At 39.8% G+C, this 18,308-nt stretch overlaps 1 protein-coding gene across 2 annotated transcripts in view; it reads right to left on the bottom strand.

The window, feature by feature from the left end:
- Window positions 1–146: 146 nt before the first annotated feature.
- Window positions 147–18,308, bottom strand: part of LAMP3 (lysosomal associated membrane protein 3) — a 36,199-nt gene continuing 18,037 nt past the window's right edge. Inside the window, exons 4-6 of one of the 2 annotated variants that reach the window (XM_012736960.3) lie at window positions 14,817–14,874; window positions 11,312–11,482; window positions 147–1,830 (exon numbers count right to left, since the gene is read on the bottom strand). In XM_012736960.3, coding sequence (XP_012592414.2) covers window positions 1,697–1,830; window positions 11,312–11,482; window positions 14,817–14,874 — 363 coding nt within the window. In that variant the 3' untranslated portion in view covers window positions 147–1,696. Of the gene's footprint in view, window positions 1,831–3,582; window positions 8,932–11,311; window positions 11,483–14,816; window positions 14,875–18,308 lie in introns of those variants that run through there. The other variant, XM_012736959.3, reaches the window with a different exon arrangement.

Here is an 18,308-nt window from a genome sequence, read left to right as displayed (position 1 = left end):
ACAGAATAAGATAAATTATTTATAGGAAGATGATTTAACTTATTGATTCAAACAACATCCTTCATATTAAAGGCCTACCACTAAGACAATTGTAAAAAATTTTTATACAACATGAAAAATGAATGATAAGAAATAAATGACATGAATGAATTTCCAAAATAATTTTTTATTACAAAAACTTTTAATACAATTCAGTATTCTATTAAGATTAAGTTAGGACCTTGCCAACCTACTGACTCATAAGGAAACAAATCAGAAAAGTCAAATGGTTTCTAGGTTGACTTGAAATACTCCTTTACTAAAGAATACTAGGGTTATGTGGTCTTTTCTGTTACTATTCTGACTTAGTTCCTTTCTCTAGCAGCAAAATGAGACAGGAATAAATTCTTGGCAGGCTGCTCTATGGAATAAGTGAACTGCAATAGAAAATGTGGGCATAAAAGTGCAGAAGCAACACATTACCACAAGAGGGGGATCTACATTCAAGAGAGAAAAGTTGGTTAACAGTTCGGTTTCTCTGGTTTTGAAGAAATAAAAATACTTTGGAAATTTTTTTCCATGCCTTCGTCTGTAGAGCCACAGCTAAACAATCCCATAAAAATGAGAAACTGACTGATGTTTTACAGAGCCCCTTAGTCTCCTTCAAGGGAGTGGAGGATTTATTAAGACAGGCTATTTCATTATCTGTAAAGTCCTCTTCTGTCTACCTTAATGTCTCGGGATTCTGGATAAACCATTTCCCCTGTAAAGTGTGAGGCTTCAGGCAGCACTTGGTGTCATTGTTCTTGTAGGAAACTTGATGGAGTGAGAAGAGCAAAGACCTTGGTACCAGGCCAACATGAGTTCAAATTCTGGCTCTGCCACCAGTTAGGTGGATGACATTAAGTGAGTTAATTCTCTCGGGCCAGAGTTCACTTGCATATAAGTTGTGATAATTAAATGAGATGTATGTAAAGTGCTTGCCTTAGTGCTTGGCACTTATGTGTTCAATAACTAAGAGCCGTTATTATTGTTTCTTGCTTATTATTTAATTCTCTTGTCTGTAGGCACCTAATTCTCAGCCTAATGATTCTGGAGGAGGAGTCATCAAGATAAAAAGTATAAACCGATTTGTTCATCTTGTTGGTTTCACATCAAAAACCCAGACAACCAGAGATATTCTTTTTGATGATTTAAAAAAGAATTTAAAATGGGAAAGGGGGTAAGTACCATGCCAGGCATATATATATATGTCACAAAAGCACAGATAGCGAAAGCACTGAAAGTCCATTGATAGACAAAACAAAGGCATTTTTTAAAATAAAAAATATCAAGGGTAAAATAAAATCTTCAATGCAAACACAAGTAGCATTAATTACAATTGACACTTTGGTTTACAATTTGGAGGCATATGCCACTTTACATATATTATGTTAATTCAGCATATCTCAAATGTTGCCTTTGAGTTAAAATATTCTGAAGAAACCTAGAAAACACTCTTAAACAGATCACTAAATCTTTCATAAAATGAGCAAAAAGTATTTAGAAATTGATGTGTTGCCTGAACTTAAACCACAAATGGCCCACTTGGTTTTAGTGGAGGATGGTGGTTCACATGTTCAAAGCACCCATATTCTAGGGAAGTTCCCAATATCCATCCTGGAAGCGATGAAAGAATTCTCTAAACTCCATTATTTTCATTTCCTCTGGGCACCAATTAGATTCTCTGGTATCCAGATGATTGACACCTTAGGCGGATTTTATAGACACCCATACCCACAAGGAAGAGACCAACCACGATGGCCCCAATCACAGGAAGCACAATTGTGTAGTCAGACGAGCACTCATCCACTAAGAGAAAAAAAACAAATACAACATAGCCGGTAAGGTTTGGTGATGACAGACCAGAAGGCAGGCTAGAATGGAAAGAACATGAGCTTTGGAGTCACACAAATCCAGGCTTGACTTTTAATTCTACCATTAACTAGCTGTGTGACCTTGGGAAGGTAATTTACCCTTGCAGTTTCCTCCTTTATAAAGTAAGCAAATAATATGTTGGAGGATGAAATTAAGTAACCTTCTTATCTTCTCAGCAATTAATTCTCTAGCAATGAATAATTGTTATCCCTGTTTCCTGAACCCAGAAAGAAGTCATTCTAGGCATGCTTCTTGCAAAGTGGGATGTGCCTACGTAACAGAGAGCACTTGTATGACTAGATGACTGATGAGCTTTTGAAAACATGTGATGTTTATCTACTTTATAAAACACTTTTGTCACCCTTGAGGTTTCTTGGATTACATTTAGGTAATATTAGAAAATAAACCAAATTATTCATAAGAGTTTAAAAGTGAGAGTTTGTAAACCTGTCAAAACTGTTTTTTCTTTATTTCATTAGAGAGTGTTTAATTCCTTTCAGGTATAATTGATTGGGTCAGAGACTGATTAGTCTCGACAGGAGAAAGATGGAGTGGCCTGGGGATAAAGGGGAATTTAATAAAGTACTCAATATAATGAAGAGTTTGGGAAAAAAAGAGCAAATAATTGGAGAAATCCATCTGTATCTCATTCATGGATAGCTAAAAAGATATATGCACGAGGTCCTTGTATGAACCAGCACTGAAATTATGTCCTGAACTGAGGAACACCATTAACTCAATTCTGTGTATGTTAGATCCAAGGAAAAAAAAGGATCAGAAGAGGTTAGAGGAGAGAGTATGGAAAATAGAGATTCCTGGAAAAAGAAAATTTGTACAAGAAAGAAATTGTGCTTGATGAACACAGTAAACAATATTTACATAAGTATAATAATGTTTACCTCATTGATTTAACCAATAATAGTGGTATAACCATAAATTCTTATCTATCATACCAGGAAGTCTAAAACTGATAAGAAATAATTTGATAAGCTTTTTATGTTGTAGAGTTATGGAGCTAGCCATCAGGAGAAACTGTTCAATTTAGTTAAAATACTTTGTCTCTCAGGGGCAGAACAGGGAAATGTTGCTTTTGTTACATGATACTTTTGTTACAAAAGTACATGATACTCTTGTTACTTACATATATTTCTTAAATAAAAAAACTTGGACAAGCTAAGAAACTAACATGAGTAGGAAAAAACTGCAAATAAGTTAAAGCAAAATGTAAAGCATATAACTATTGATCCAGTAATTCCACCTTTAGGAATTTGTACTAAACATATACTCAGACACTACACAAAGACATATTATAGTAATGTCCATTTTATGAGAGATAATCTAAATATCCATCAAAAATTTAAAATGGGGCCGGGCGTGGTGGCTCACGCCTGTAATCCTAGCATCTGGGAGGCCGAGGCGGGCGGATTGCTCAAGGTCGGGAGTTCAAAACCAGCCTGAGCGAGACCCCGTCTCTACCATAAAAATAGAAAGAAACTAATTGGCCAACTAATATATATAATATAAAAATCAGCCGGGCATGGTGGCGAATGCCTGTAGTCCCAGCTACTCGGGAGGCTGAGGCAGGAGAATTGCTTGAGCCCAGAAGTTTGAGGTTGCTGTGAGCTAGGCTAACGTCACGGCACTCACTCTAGCCTAGGCAAGAAAGCAAGACTCTGTCTCAAAAAAAAAAAAAAAAAAAAAAAAAAAAAAAAAAATTTAAAATGGTATTCTTGTGATAGAATATAATGTAGCCATTAAAAAGAATTTGGTTCAATGCTTTATATGGAAACTATAAATAAATAAATATAAAAATAAATAAAAAGAAAAAAGAAAAGAATGTGGCAGGTATCACTGTGTTGTAGTACAAGTTCCCTAAAACCCATGAAGCGTCACAGGAACTCAGACAAATGTTTGTGTGTCAGGTATGAAAGAGCAAAAACTGAGAGAAGGACTAGGATGGAAGTGGGAAGGCACTTTTACTTCCTATATAGTTTTGTACACTATTAAATTATTTAACATTGTTTAAATATTTTTAAAATGCAGAAGAGTACACAAAGAAAAGTAATATCACCACATTTCTTCTATTTGAATCAATCACTATAAACCTTTTCAGGCATTTGCGTCCTGTGTGAATGTATGCATGTATGTGTACTTGTGTGTATGCTTAAAGAAAAATCATTCTATTTTTAATAAATGATCTATGCTCATTACAAATCATTAAAATAATTGAGAAAAACACAAATAAAAAAGCAAAAACCAGTCACCCCAAAACAACCCACCCAGAAATTGTCACTTCTAACATGGACAAACATTATCTCAGGCATCTTTCTTCAGAACTATACAGATAAGTGGGTAGAAAAAATAAATAGAATTATTTTTTAAGATAGAATCATACAAGTGCTATATATTACAGTTATTAATTTGTTAAAAATTTAATTTACTTGAATTTAATAGAAGAAAAAACTAAACAGAAACTGAAGGAATCATTGCATGTCAATGTTTCTTTGTCATAGGAAGTATTGTTTCATAAAGGATCCCTTTAAGATTCAAAAAAAGAGATTATGAAGTACACATTAAAGAGGTTATAAAATAAATTGGAGTCATATGTTTTCCAAAATCAGTTTCCAATTTAAACATTATCTATTGATACTGTTTTGGAAGATTAACACTAACATATTCTCTTCTATCTCCCCTCTCTCCAACTGTAAGTTTTGAATAGTTATATTACTATTGTTAACATTGTCCAAGTTTATAACACTTCAGTTCTATTTGATAACTATCATTCCTCTAGCCTTTAAAAAATGTGTTTTGATTTGATTTTCAAATCTATATGATTTGAAAAGTCAAAATAATACAAGATGCTGCACATTGAGAAATTTTACTTCCACCTTTGTCCCATCTTCTTAGTTCTCCCATTCCCATTCGATAACCACTTTTCTTAGTTTTCATACATATTTCTGATGTTTATTTATGCATATAGAAACAAAATGAATATATTCTTATTTCCCCATTTATCACTGTTAGGCATTATGCTTTCTTGATTTCACAATACATTTTTGACATCTTTTCTTATACCTACATACATACACACATAGCATCCTCATTCTTTGTGTAACTATGTAGTAGTCCATTGTGGGATTTATCACAGTTTTTTATTCTGACCCTAATTGACAGATGCTTGGTTTGTTTTCAATTTTTTGCTATTAAAAATAATGCTATAGGGCCGGGCGCGGTGGCTCATGCCTGTAATCCTAGCTCTCTGGGAGGCCGAGGCGGGCGGATTGCTTGAGGTCAGGAGTTCGAAACCAGCCTGAGCAAGAGTGAGACCCCGTCTCTACTATAAATAGAAAGAAATTAATTGGCCAACTAATATATATAGAAAAATGAGCCAGGCATGGTGGCACATGCCTGTAGTCCCAGCTACTTGGGAGGCTGAGGCAGAAGGATTGCTTGAGCCCAGGAGTTTGAGGTTGCTGTGAGCTAGGCTACCGCCACGGCACTCACTCTAGCCTAGGCAACAAAGCGAGACTCTGTCTCAAAAAAAAAAAAATGCTATAATGAGTAACCATATAAAAATGTCATTTCACATATGAGAGGTATATTTGTGTTCTCAGACCCATAAGTATTTAGTATTTTTAATATTTAAATGGGTAACATGTTCACCAGTATCAGTTGTTTTTATTTTGTTTCATTTATTTATTTTTACTGTGATTTTTCTATTCCTGAAGGTTGTTTGCTTATTTCCTTGTTTATAGTGTGGCTCATCTCCTATCTCATTGAATTTCATTGCCAAGCAATATTTTTAAGGACTTATTGGTGCTGCATCCTTTCAATTATTTCATGGTTGAGAATATCTGCCTATTGTCTTTATACTTAAATAATATTTGGGGGTCACGCTTTCTTTCCCTTAGGACATTGTAGACATTGGCCCATTGCTTGCTGGCTTTAAATGTTGTTGTGAAGAAATCTGAGGTGAACTTTCACTTTCCCACTTTATAGGTGATTTTCTTTCCTTTTTTTCCCCATAAAGGTCTAAAAAATTCTTTATCTATGAAATTCTATAGCTTACTTCAGATATGTCTCAATGTCAAACTCTCTATATCAATTCTTTTCTGGTACATACTGTGCTTTTTCAATCTCAACTTCAATTATTTATCTCAAGGAAATTGTCTTAAATCTTCAACCACATCTTCATTCTATTTTTGAGCTCTCTACTTCGGAGGCACGAATTATCCTTATGTTGGATGGTTTGAATAGCTTCTACATCTAGTAGGTCTCTATAATGCTTTAATTATAAGATTTTATATGTATTAACTGTGGTTATCTCAGTCATGCTCTCTATGAAAAAAAAACCCGTAATTTCAACTCTATCTTTTCTGCTTCTTCCTGCTTCTCTATAATATATGATGGTGTTGAAACCAATGCTGCTAACATCTTGACCTTGGATTTCTAGCTCCAGAACTGTGACAATATATATACATTTCTGTTGTATAAGGCATCCAGTCTGTGGTACTTGAGTATGATAGTCTTAGCAAATAAATAGACCTTCCTTCCTTTAATTAATTGAATTTTGCAATATGATTATTGTTATTTTGCTGCAGTATTTTTGCACAGGGGCCATGCAGTTTGTTTTCATTTTGCTCGTGCTTGAGCATGTCAGTCCAGAAATTCAATTTCGTATGATATCATTTGGGTAAATTACAGTCTTTTTCCCATTGTATCTGAGCTCAGTTCATGTTTCCCTTTGAGCTAGATATTTGGATTCTATCCTCTTTTTTGTAGCATGGACACTAGCTACAGCCTGGAGAGCCACCCCTGGTTTGGGGTTGGCTCCCCAGTTCACTTCCATCAGTCCCTATGTTCACTCTTCCTAGTCTTCCTGGGAGCCATTTTCCATATCCCAGGTGGAAAAGGAAGAAGATAAAGCAACCCACCCTTTCTTTCCCTCCAGACTTAGTAATGAAAGTAAGAGTGCACAGGATTTCTCTTCTCTCATCACAAGCTTCTGAGGGTGGATGTGTGGAGCAGGGGCAGGGGAGGGTGCGCTGGCGAGGGGCTTGGCCCTGCTGCTCCCCCTCAGAAAGGGGGCAGGACTGTGAGGAAATCACACAGCCAAGCATTTGTCTACTGGTCATTCCAATGGAACCTTTGTTCTTCATGGTTACTAGAGTGTCAATTCAAATTAATTTTAAGGGTAGTTGGCCTTGGGAGTGGGTAGCAGGAATCTAAGCAATAGCCACCACCCAAAAGAACTCATTGAAGATGACAGGAAGGGAAATTAAATTTAAGTGAACTGTGATATCCCTCTGCTCTTGACTTTAAATTCTGCTTCTTGTTTCTAACTGCAATGACAGAAATTTCTACATACTAGAAGATTAACCTTGAATTAGTCATTCTGCAGGATGGTTAATGGCCCAATGAATAAACACCTTGTCAAAGTGCCCATAACACTGGACACATGGGAGTCTGGAGCAGGTGCCTAATTGAGGGGGGAAGGGAGAGGAGATTGCAGCTTTCCAAAGCCAAGGCCTTGCTCTTAGGCTTGAGTCATTTCGGGGAATACCAGGTCCTCACAACCCAGATTGTCATCAACGTCTTCTAACAGGCATTTCCTGACACTCTAGATTATCCTTTGGGGCTCTTAAAGCTCCCTCTTGAAGCTGCGAAGTGCCCTTCTCACCCCCTCACTTCTAAGAAAGTGGAAGGTGGAAACACCTCCAGGGAGAGCCAGCACATTTCCTAGATAAGCAGTAGTTATAGAACTGTTGCCAAATTTCATAAGCTTCATGTTAAAATAATGAATGGCACCTCTGGGAAATGCAGATAAACAAGAAAACTTTCTGTCTGTAAAATCAGTGATTTAATAAGAACATGTGGAAGTCTATTAATCTCCCATTTCTCTGAACTAAAACCCCAATTCTCATATTTAAACCATCGATGTTATAGAAAACTATGAATAACATCCTAAGCCATATTTTAATAGAATTTTTCCCTCCAGATATTTACTGGTTTATAATTTTTTTGATGAATGTTTGCAAAAAAAAGAAAGTGGGTAAAGACCTGCACAGGTCTACCTTTCCACGCTTGCCATTTCTGGTTGTCTTAATGCTCTGCCTACCTTCCCTCCCAAAATGGCCCAAATTAACACATTACAAGGTTAGAACAGCACCAAAGAAAAACAGAGACAATATCAGGAAAAAAGTGTTCAGAAGGCAGACAATAAATGAAGTTGAAGGAATTGGAGAACTAACATTTATTGAGCCTCTTTTGTTTGCTGAGATCTTTGGTATGTGCTTTACATTTAAAAAGTGAAATGCCAGGAAGTATTCTAATTTTTTTACTAATAATATATTACGATAGTGTAGAATATGTTTTTTTTTTTTAATAGTATACTAAGACCCTCTAAAATTTAAGTGGATCAGAATTTCGGTAAAATCTTAAGAGTTTAAAATCACTTTGTAATTTATTTTGAAATGGATTTATTTAAAGTAATATTTTTTAAAAAACAAAATTGAGACTCTTAAAATGTATAAGAAAATCACTGCAGTCTGAAAATGTTTTCCCACAATTCTTCCCTTGGGTTTTTTCTTTCTTCTTTGCACAAGCTCATGTCTCTATTGCCCCCTAATTCTCGAAGTCAGCTCCGGCTTATCCAGGTGTGGCAGATGGCATTACAGCTCATCTGACGCGGCCTCCCCAAGCCAACAGGAGGAAGTGGGGTGGAGGGGTGCCCTTTCCTAGCCCTAGGATGGCCCTTTGGTGGAAACCTAGTTTTCCTAAGCAGCTTGGAAGGGTGGGACAGGCACCTAGAGAGGTAATCCTTTCACTTAAGACTGAAAAATGAAGCCAGAGTTCCCAAGGCCTTAACCTTGCACATTTTGAAGAAAGTGGGGCTTTACAGGTGTTCATATCCTCTACTGGGCCTCTTTCTGGCCACCAGACATGCGGTTAGCAATATGACAAGCAGTCCTGAGACACTCAGGCCCATGGCCACAGGGACTTCTCTCCTGTTTCTGTCACTGAAGCATTCATCCGCTGTAATTGAAGTCAGAGTAACAGGTGTTACAGGCTGGCCACGAACTCGGGGAAATGCTACTGCCCCAGTCTGCCTCAGGTGCGCAAAAAAGGAAACTGAGGGATACACGGAGCTGCTGGGCCTCCTCCTGCTGCCTCAGTCAACAGATGGGTGAAAACAGGGAGAGAAAGCGCCAATCCAGTAGATCTGAAACTTGCAGTGCTGCTGATTACTTAAGGAGTTTATTAAAGTGTAGCTCCCAGGCCACGTCCAAGAAATTATAATTAAGTGGGTCTGATGGCCGGGGGATTCTGATGCTACTGGGAGGCAGATCCACCTTTGAGAGAAATTGGTTTGTTCTACAGAGTTGTAATCAGAGCGGTGTCCTGACTCTCAAGCCAGAGTAAGCCCTGGAGCCGCATCCCCCAACTCCAGAGACAGGGTTCTGCACCAAGTCACAGAGCCAAAGCTTTCTGTTCACACCATGCTTCTTAAAAGGGGCTGCTCAGACAGCAAAATAAAGAGAAGAAAGGAAAGGCAGCAAAAAACCAAACCTTTTGCAGGCTCCAGAATTTTAGGGAGGAGGGGTTGAGAATGTGCGAGTCAGGAGTGCACTGTTTGCGATGGCCACTCTCTTCTACCAGGCTCAGCTGTGACACTTGCTGGCCTCCTCTCCAGTTCTTTGAGCCCCGTTTAAATGTCACCCATTGGTTTGCACTTCTTTAACCCACCCTGTCACCACTAGTGCTGTGTTCATCCTGCCTTCCTCTGTGCTCCGACAGTCCTTTGCCTGTGTGTCTTTTAAACACTATATTGTATGGTAACTCGCTCCCCTTGTTTCTCTCTTCTCTTACTCTCTGGCAGAAAATACTATTTCCAGAAGGACATACATCTTCACATTTGAGCATCTTTAGTGAAATTTGAAGTGCAAAGACTAGAAAATGGAGTCGAGCTAAAGCAATGACAGTGGGTAAACAAGAGAGACCTTTTGGAAGTAGACTTGGCAGGGGTTTGGGGCCATTTATATAAGAGGGTGATGGCAGGAGAGGAGTTAAGGGGAACTCTGAAGTCTCTTCTTTGGGGAATTATCCAATGAATGGTGATTTTAGAAAAAAATGTAAAGAAACGAGAGATTTTCTAGCTCTCCCTGTGAACACTGCTAATAGGAGGCCAGGTGTGTGCTGCTGGAAGCTTTTATTCTTTATGTCCCAGCTCTGCCACCAAGGCATTTCCTAGACCTGTTAACCTCCTGCCTTACAGAGGTTCTGATGGGGAAGAAGAGCACGTGTGTTTAACTTATTTTAAGATCACATGATTAATTACAGAGCTTTTTCAAACCTTCATAATGAATTTTAAAAGAAATAGTTTTCCAACATTAGAAGTTTTGAGACCAGATGACAAAGTGGGAGCAACACCTACTAGAAAATTTTAATATTTAATCTTAGCACTGTGGTGAGGTCCAAACCAAAAGTACAGACTGTAAGACTCAGACAGAACCTACAGAAATCAGGGATCCAAGGCAAGAAACACCTTAATACTTCCTTTACTAAATGCCTTCCACTAAGTATGTCAGGACAAGTTTTCTGCTAGACACATCTGCAATTTCATAATGGAACCCAAAGCAAAGTCAGATTTGTATTATAGAAATTTCATATATGGTTAAACTTATAGCCAAATCTATTTTTGAGAGTTGAGAAGTACTCATAACGTTTTTGAGTTATTACAAGAGGGATGTTTTAGATGTTGAAGTTCATGACCCTTCTGATCATATGTAAAAATCCTTGTAACACTGTTTTCCTGGAAGGCAGAAAAGGACTTTACTAGAAAGTCACCCTGGTCTGCATCTGCCCCCTGACCAAGAACTGGTTTCCCTCCCAGGCAGTCTGTGCCTGCGGAGGTCCAAACCCAAAGCGGAAGTTAGGTGGAAACTAAAACTGCCTCAAGGAAACACTGTTGGGTGCAACAGCTCGTCATCAAGAAGAGGGGATCCGACAGAGTTTATTTGTATCTCAGATGCCACGTGTGCTCTTTCCCTCTGCAGGTGGAAAGGAATCTAATCTGAAATCTTGAATTCTAGACATCATGGCTACTCAGGTCTTTAAAGTGTTCCCCAAACATACCTGAGTTTACCAATGCTCAACAGCAGGTGAGGGGAAGTCGCAGATAGCGTTTTGTGGTTTTCTATTGAGTGTGTGTGTGTTTAAATGAGTGAAGATATGTGCTTTAGTCAAAGAGAATGAATACTGCTGCGGGAGGGCTATAGACGTGAGTGAAGGAGTCTGATTTAGAGGTGGCCGGGCAGGGATTCTTGCTCCTCTGGCAGCTTCAGACAGAAAATAACTTGGAACTACCCTGGGTCTCTGATGTTTGTCTTTGTGACCCAGTGAACCCTTAACTTACCATTTCCAAAGTGGTCGTCTTCAAAATCAAAGGCTTGAAGTTGGACATTCATTGTTTTCAGCTGGAGCTGGGCGGACAGCTGGAGGCTTTGCTCGCTCACACACCTGAAGGAATGCCCGACCACCGTCTCAAACAGCACCAGCGAACCCTTCAATCCTTGGTAAATCGTCTCTGGAAAGAAAAGGTGAAATCCTGACACATATCCCCTGAGCTCCGGCTGTGGCTGGGTTGCCCACGTCAGTCCGATGGCCTTCCTCCAGCCGTGTCTACCTGGGGGTTCTGCCACCCTCCTCTCATGAAAACACACCTGGTGCTGTTCCTAGACTTTTTCTGGTGCTCTGTTTGAAGTATAGGGGTGACATCTAACATCAACTGGAATGTGAAGATACTGACATGAGAGCTTTTGAGAATGTTTGCTTTGATTATTTTAAATCACTGGGGACAGAGTTGGTGTGGACTACTGTCAATGCTTGGGGGATCTGGGGGGGTACCATGAAATTTCAGAAATAAGAGAGGTAATATTGCTTCCTGAGTTTTACTAAGTCGCCAGAGCCCTTAATGAGCCAGAGCAGGGACATACAAAGTCAGCAAATGGGGTATTTGGATATTTGCAGGCTGAATGTATTAAACTAGCAGAAGAAAGAACTCTCAAGGGGATGTGGGGGGGGGGTTCTGCATTCGTCCCTGGAAACACAGAGAAGGGAGAGGCCTGTCTCTTCCCAGCTGAGAGCTGTCCGGGGAGAGAGACCCACCCAAGGACCGGCCCTGTCCTGTGACAGGTACGCCATTTTCAAGGAAGCAGAGGCTTCAAGGCAGATGGAGTTAAACATTTAAATCATATAATAAACTCCATTTGCTTTGATTCCATGCTCACCAAGCACCCTTCTGACTATGCTTTGGCTTCTTGAATTGGAGAAAATTCACTGGCCAGAGGACTCAACTGTCCGGTCCCTGTGGCTGACAGTAAGAAATAGGCACATGATAAATTAACCAGCTGGCATTAACTCCAGCATTTGTGCAAGCAAATGCCCTACATAATGTACAGAATTGTCAGGGTTCACATTGTATCATGAGTTATATCCTGGGACAGTCTGCTACCGCCATCCCCACTAACGTTACAACTATTGTTATAGCTGTAATTACAACTGACTTCTACTCCTAATAGCACCACCACCACCACTGACATGAAAATCATTGTTATGTGACTACTAGAGCTCCTGCTGCTAATGCTCAGCCTTGGTCATCGGGCCTGGAATTGACCTTTCCCCCATCTTAGCCTCTAAATTAATTTCGGACCTGACTTTCCCTTCCCCTGCCTCTTGAGAGATTACTATCCTATCACCAGCTAAAATTTGGTCCATGTCTAGTGCTAACATTAATTTATGTTGGCATCCACAATATTTGTTTCCCAGACTATATAAGGAGACAGGTCTAAGTTCAGGTATATGAATATGAGTTGTCTGCTACAACATTTTACTTACGTTTAGCCAACAATCATTGACAAAATCCTCTTGAACAATGTCAATACAATGTAGCTAATATTTTAAGGAGACATTACTCCACACTTTCATTTCTTGGCAAGTTTCTTTGGCATAAGTTCCCTAATTAATAGACAAATGTTTAAGCCAGTCAAAAGATAGAGCTTTCAGAAGGAGAAAACAGACATGAAAACTGCTGGTATGGTACCTGGCACAGAGGAGGTGCTCAGTAAGGTTGTCACCTAAGTCTAGGCTTTCTAGGGAGACATTTGAAGCCTCCCAGAGACTCATCTGACTTGATTGGCAGCTTTACTTCTCTAGTTGTGAACATTGTAGGGGTCATCAGAACGTGCCTCACTGCAGGTAATTATCCATACAGCAACCAAAGTAAATTTTATAAATGTAAATTTGATATATCATTTCCCTCTCTCAAACCCTCCAATGGCATCCTTTCACATTTTATTTTATTTTATTTTATTTTATTTTATGTTATTTTATTTTTTTGAGACAGAGTCTTGCTCTGTTGCCCAGGCTTGGGTGAATGCTGTGGCGTCAGCCTAGCTCACAGCAACCTCAAACTCCTGGGCTCAAGCAATCCTGCTGCCTCAGCCTCCTGAGTAGCTGGGACTACAGGCATGCACCACCATGCCCAGCTGATTTTTTCTATATATATTAGTTGGCCAATTAATCTCTTTCTATTTATAGTAGAGACAGGGTATAGCTCTTGCTCAGGCTGGTTTCGAACTCCTGACCTCGAGCAATCCGCCCACCTCAGCCTCCCAGAGTGCTAGGATTAGAGGTGTGAGCCACCACGCCTGGCCTCCTTTCACATTTTAGAACAGAGTCCAAAGTCCTTACTTTGCCTTGCCCTCAGGCTGTAGTGCCTGGCTGTCCCTCGACCTCATGTGCTGTTTGTCCCCTCTCTCGGGCACACTGGCATTCTGCTGGTCCCTGAACCCACTAGCAAGCGAGCTCTTCAGGGCCTGTGCATCTGTTGTTCCTGCCACCTGGAAGAGCTTCCCCAGGCCCAGGTATCTCCAAATAGCAATATTTCTCTGCTCAGACCTCACCTCTGCAGGGAGGCCTTCCTTTCCCGAAGGCATTCCTAAGGCTCCACCTAAAATAGCTTTCTGTTCCTCTCCACTTTCCCTGCTGGTGTTTGCTCCTAGAACTCATCACACTTGACAGTGCACAGTAGCCCCGCTTTAGCCTCGGGGGATATGTTCCAAGATCCCCAATGAATGTGGAAAGTACCGAACTCTCTCCCATTCTCTCTCTCTCTATATATATTTGTGCACACACATGTATACACACACATATGTACATGTGTGTATATATATATAATGTTTTTTTCTACACGTACATACCTATGATAAAGTTTAATTTTTAAATTAGGCACAGTAAGAGATTAACAACTCATGGTAAAAGTAGAACAAATATAACAATGTATATAATAAAAGTTATATGAACGTGGTCTCTTTCAAAATATCTTATTGCACTGTGCTCACCCATTTTCAGACTGTGGTAACTGAAACCACGAAAAGCGAAACCGCAGGGTGGGGGACAATTGTATTTCAATTTCATGTGTTTTTGGCACTCTCCCCCTTCTAGAATGTAAGCTCCATGAGGGCAGGAACTGATAGTTTGGAAAATTGTGAATCCCTAGTGCCTAATACAGGGCTTGGCACCTAGCAGGCACTAACTACATTTTAGCAGAGTGAATGCATGATTTCAAGAATATAGAATAAATTCACTATCAGTAATCTATCAAATCTATCAAAAAGTCACTAACTCTTTTTTGTTACGAATAATGATCTGTGACATAATCTAGTCCAATCTACTCTATAAATAAACAGACAAATTAAGCACACAAAAGCTTAACATTCTCCCAGGGTTATATTACTGGCTACTGTCAGTTCGTTTCTTAAAAGCAGCAACAAGGATTAGTAGATTTAATGGGATGAAAAATGAGCCAACCAGAAACACAGTGTCATCCCTGGTACAACAGCCATTCTTTAAGTACTAACCTGGATTTGAGACGGTCAAGTAGGCTCCCGCTTTACTGATGTAATACGATTTTTCCTCCTGTAAAACAGCAGTGTGTTAACCTTTGGGTAATCTCCATTTTCATGTTTATAATCCTGGCTTACAAACTTTGTTTAGGCAGGATTCCAGCTATTAAATCCTAGAGATGGGGGGTTTGAGGTATATTGGTACTGGGCCATAATTGTGTGTGAAAATTTTTTTAAAAAGTAAACATACCACACAATAAATAAATAATAAGTAAAAGTTTGCTTCTGGCCCCAGATTTCTCTATTGCATGCTTGTTGCTAGAGCCTGAAATTCAAATTCTGCCAGTACAATTTGAGTCCCTTCAGTAAGTCAAATTTCTCCCTGTAAAATGCAAGTACATCTGGAAGGTGGAGGGGCTAGAGGACACACATTAAACTTTTATCAGTAATTAATATCTAAGGGTAGGGATTCTTATTCTGAGATTACTTATCCTTAAGGATACCATGGGTTCCATAAACCCTCCAGGAAAAATAAAGTATACAAAATTGTGTGTGCATGTTCCTAAGTGGGGTATCAATTGCTTTAAACAGATTAATGGGTCTAAGTCTCCAAAATGTTTAAATGGGGCCACCAGGAGGGATCCTGGGAAGAAGTGGCTTACCCTGACCTCACTGGGTGTTCTTTAGAAGAGGACCCCAGGTGGCTGAATTTCAAACACTAAGCAGTGCCCCCACATCTTATCTAGGGATTGTTCTTTTAGAAAAACAAAACTAAACAAAAAAAGAACTACAAAATAGCCCTGTAACCTTCTGAAGGACAAAGAGTATTAAGTATTCAAGGGAATTGAATTGGAGTATGAATAGCTAAATTGAAAAGGGAGTTTTTGTTTTTTAACATAGGTGATTTACTATGTTCATTTTTCAGTTTTAACATTCATTATAAAACTATCTACAAGTAAGAGGTGAAAAAAGGACAAAGTAGCCAAAATTAGAATCTGAAATTGAATTACTTTTAGAAGTTTCAAATCTAGCCAGTAAAGAAATTTAACAACACTAATCTCAGTCACACTATAGTCCATTATTAGTGTATGAAATGATGATTCATTATGCAACAGAAGGGTTCCATAAACACAAACTGTTTTAGTAAGGTCAATGACACTCATATGCTGAACTCTAGGTCCTTCAACTCAACTTTCTTGTCTTTAGTTTTTCTTTTTTTTTTGAGACAGAGTCTCACTTTGTTGCCTAGGTTAGAGTGAGTGCCGTGCCATTAGCCTAGCTCACAGCAACCTCAAACTTCCTGGGCTCAAGCAATCCTTCTGCCTCAGCTTCCCAAGTAGTGGGGACTACAGGCACGTGCTACCATGCCCGGCTAATTTTTTCATATGTATTAGTTGGCTAATTAATTTCTTTCTATTTATAGTAGAGACAGGGTCTCGCTCTTGCTCAGGCTGGTTTCGAACTCCTGACCTCGAGCAATCCATCTGCCTCGGCCTCCCAGAGTGCTAGGATTACAGGCGTGAGCCACCGCGCCGGGCCATGTCTTTAGCTTTTCATAAAGATCAAAATTGATCTTCATTGGGAAAATAAAAATTTAGGACTGCTTATTTCAAGGGAAAAAGTTTCTTTTACTAGTTTCCTTTATTCATTAAATTATATACGTAGCCATTGTTATTCTTGAATTTATGGTCCCTGTTTTGGCTTAAATGAGTTCTCATTTAAAATGTGAAGGGTAGGGCAAGGCAAGATGGCCAAATAGAAACCTCCAATGACTGTCCCTCTGTAAAAACACCAAATTCAACAGCTATCCTCTCAAGGAAGCACTTTCAGAAGAAGTAAATATGAGGTGAGTGATCACAGTCTCTGGTCTTAACATCATATCAAGGAAAGAGGCACTGCAGAGGGCAGAAAAGACAGCCTGGCATTGCCTGAGCCACCCCTCCCCCAGCCCCTGGCAGGGCCACACTGGGTGGAGAGAATCTATGTGTCTGGGAGAGGGAGAGGGAAGTAATTGTAGGACTTTGCATTGGAACTCAGGGCCACCCTGTCACAGGGGAACACAGCACAGGCAGAATTCTGCTGGTGTCCATGGACAAGCATTTAGACCAGCCAGTCAGAGGGAAAGCCCCACCCCAGGGTACAAACCTGAGTTCCAGCTAGCCCAATCACTGGTTGACAAAAAGTGGCAGGGGGTCTGGAATAAATCCATAAAGCAGTCAGGCCACAAAGGTTGTGGTCCTTGGGCAATTCTTGTTGCTGTGTTGGCTGGGAGTCAGTGGACTTGGGTGCATGTGACCCAGTGAGACACCAATGGCAGTGGCCAAACTAGTGCCCGTGTCACCCCTCCCCCAACTTCAGGCAGTGTGGCTCAGGGAGTGTCTTCTTCCAGTTGAGGAAAGGAAAGGGAAGAGTTCAGAGGACTTTGTTTTGCAACTTGAGTACCATCTCAGCCACAGTAAAATAAAGTACCAAGAAGATTCCTAGTGCCCCTCATTCCAGGCCTTAGTTCCTGGATGGCATTTCTAGACCCACTCTGAGCCAGAAGGAAACCCACTGCCCTAAAGGGAAGGACCCAGTCCTAGCAGGACTCACCACTTGCTGACTAAAGAACACTTGAGCTTTGAGAAAACATCAGAGCTGGCCAGGTAGCAGTCATCACTGATTTTGGGTGAGACTGGGCTAGCTTCAGGTGTGACCTGGCACAGTCCCAGCTGCAGGGGCCACGAGGAAGTGCCCATGTCACTCCTTCCACAACTGCAGCAGCACAGCACAGAGAGTAAGGGAAGAAAGTGAGACACATTGCCTGGTTATCCAGGAATTCTCCTATATCTTACCCAAGTCCACCAAGGCAGTATCAGCAGGAGTCTGCAAGTCACAGCATTACTGGGCTTGGGGTGTCCTCAGTGCCGATATGGCTGGAGTGATTAGAGACTTAGATTACAATACTCAATTTCCTTTGAATATCTGGAAAACGTTTTTTAAGAAGGAGAGGTTCAAACAAGCCCAGACTGCAAAGATTAGAATAAATACCTAACTCTTCAATGCCCAGACATCAACAAACATCCACAAGCATAAAGACCATCCAGGAAAAAACCTCACCAAAAGAACTAAATAAGGCAGCAGTGACCAATTGCAGAGTGATAGAAGTAAATGATCTCTCAGAGAAAGAATTCAAAGTCCTGACAAAGCTCAATGAACTTCAAGACAACACAGAGAAGGAATTCAGAAGCCTATCTGAGAAATTTAACAAAGAGATTGCAATAATAAAAAAAAAAATCAAGCAGAAATTCTGGAGATGAAAAATTTAATTGACAGACTGAAAATATATCAGAGTCTCTCAAGAGTAGAATTAATCAAGCAGAAGAAAGAATTAGTGAGCATGAAGACAGGCTATTTGAAAATACATAGTCAGAAGAGAAAAAAATAGAAAACAATGAAACATGTCTACAAGATATAGAAAACAGCCTCTGAAGAGCAAATCTAAGAGTTATTGGACTTAAAGAGGCA

This window comes from Microcebus murinus, chromosome 1 (genome assembly GCF_040939455.1).
Source record: "Microcebus murinus isolate Inina chromosome 1, M.murinus_Inina_mat1.0, whole genome shotgun sequence".
NCBI classification, from domain to species: domain Eukaryota; kingdom Metazoa; phylum Chordata; class Mammalia; order Primates; family Cheirogaleidae; genus Microcebus; species Microcebus murinus.
This window is presented reverse-complemented; position numbering and strand designations above follow the sequence as displayed.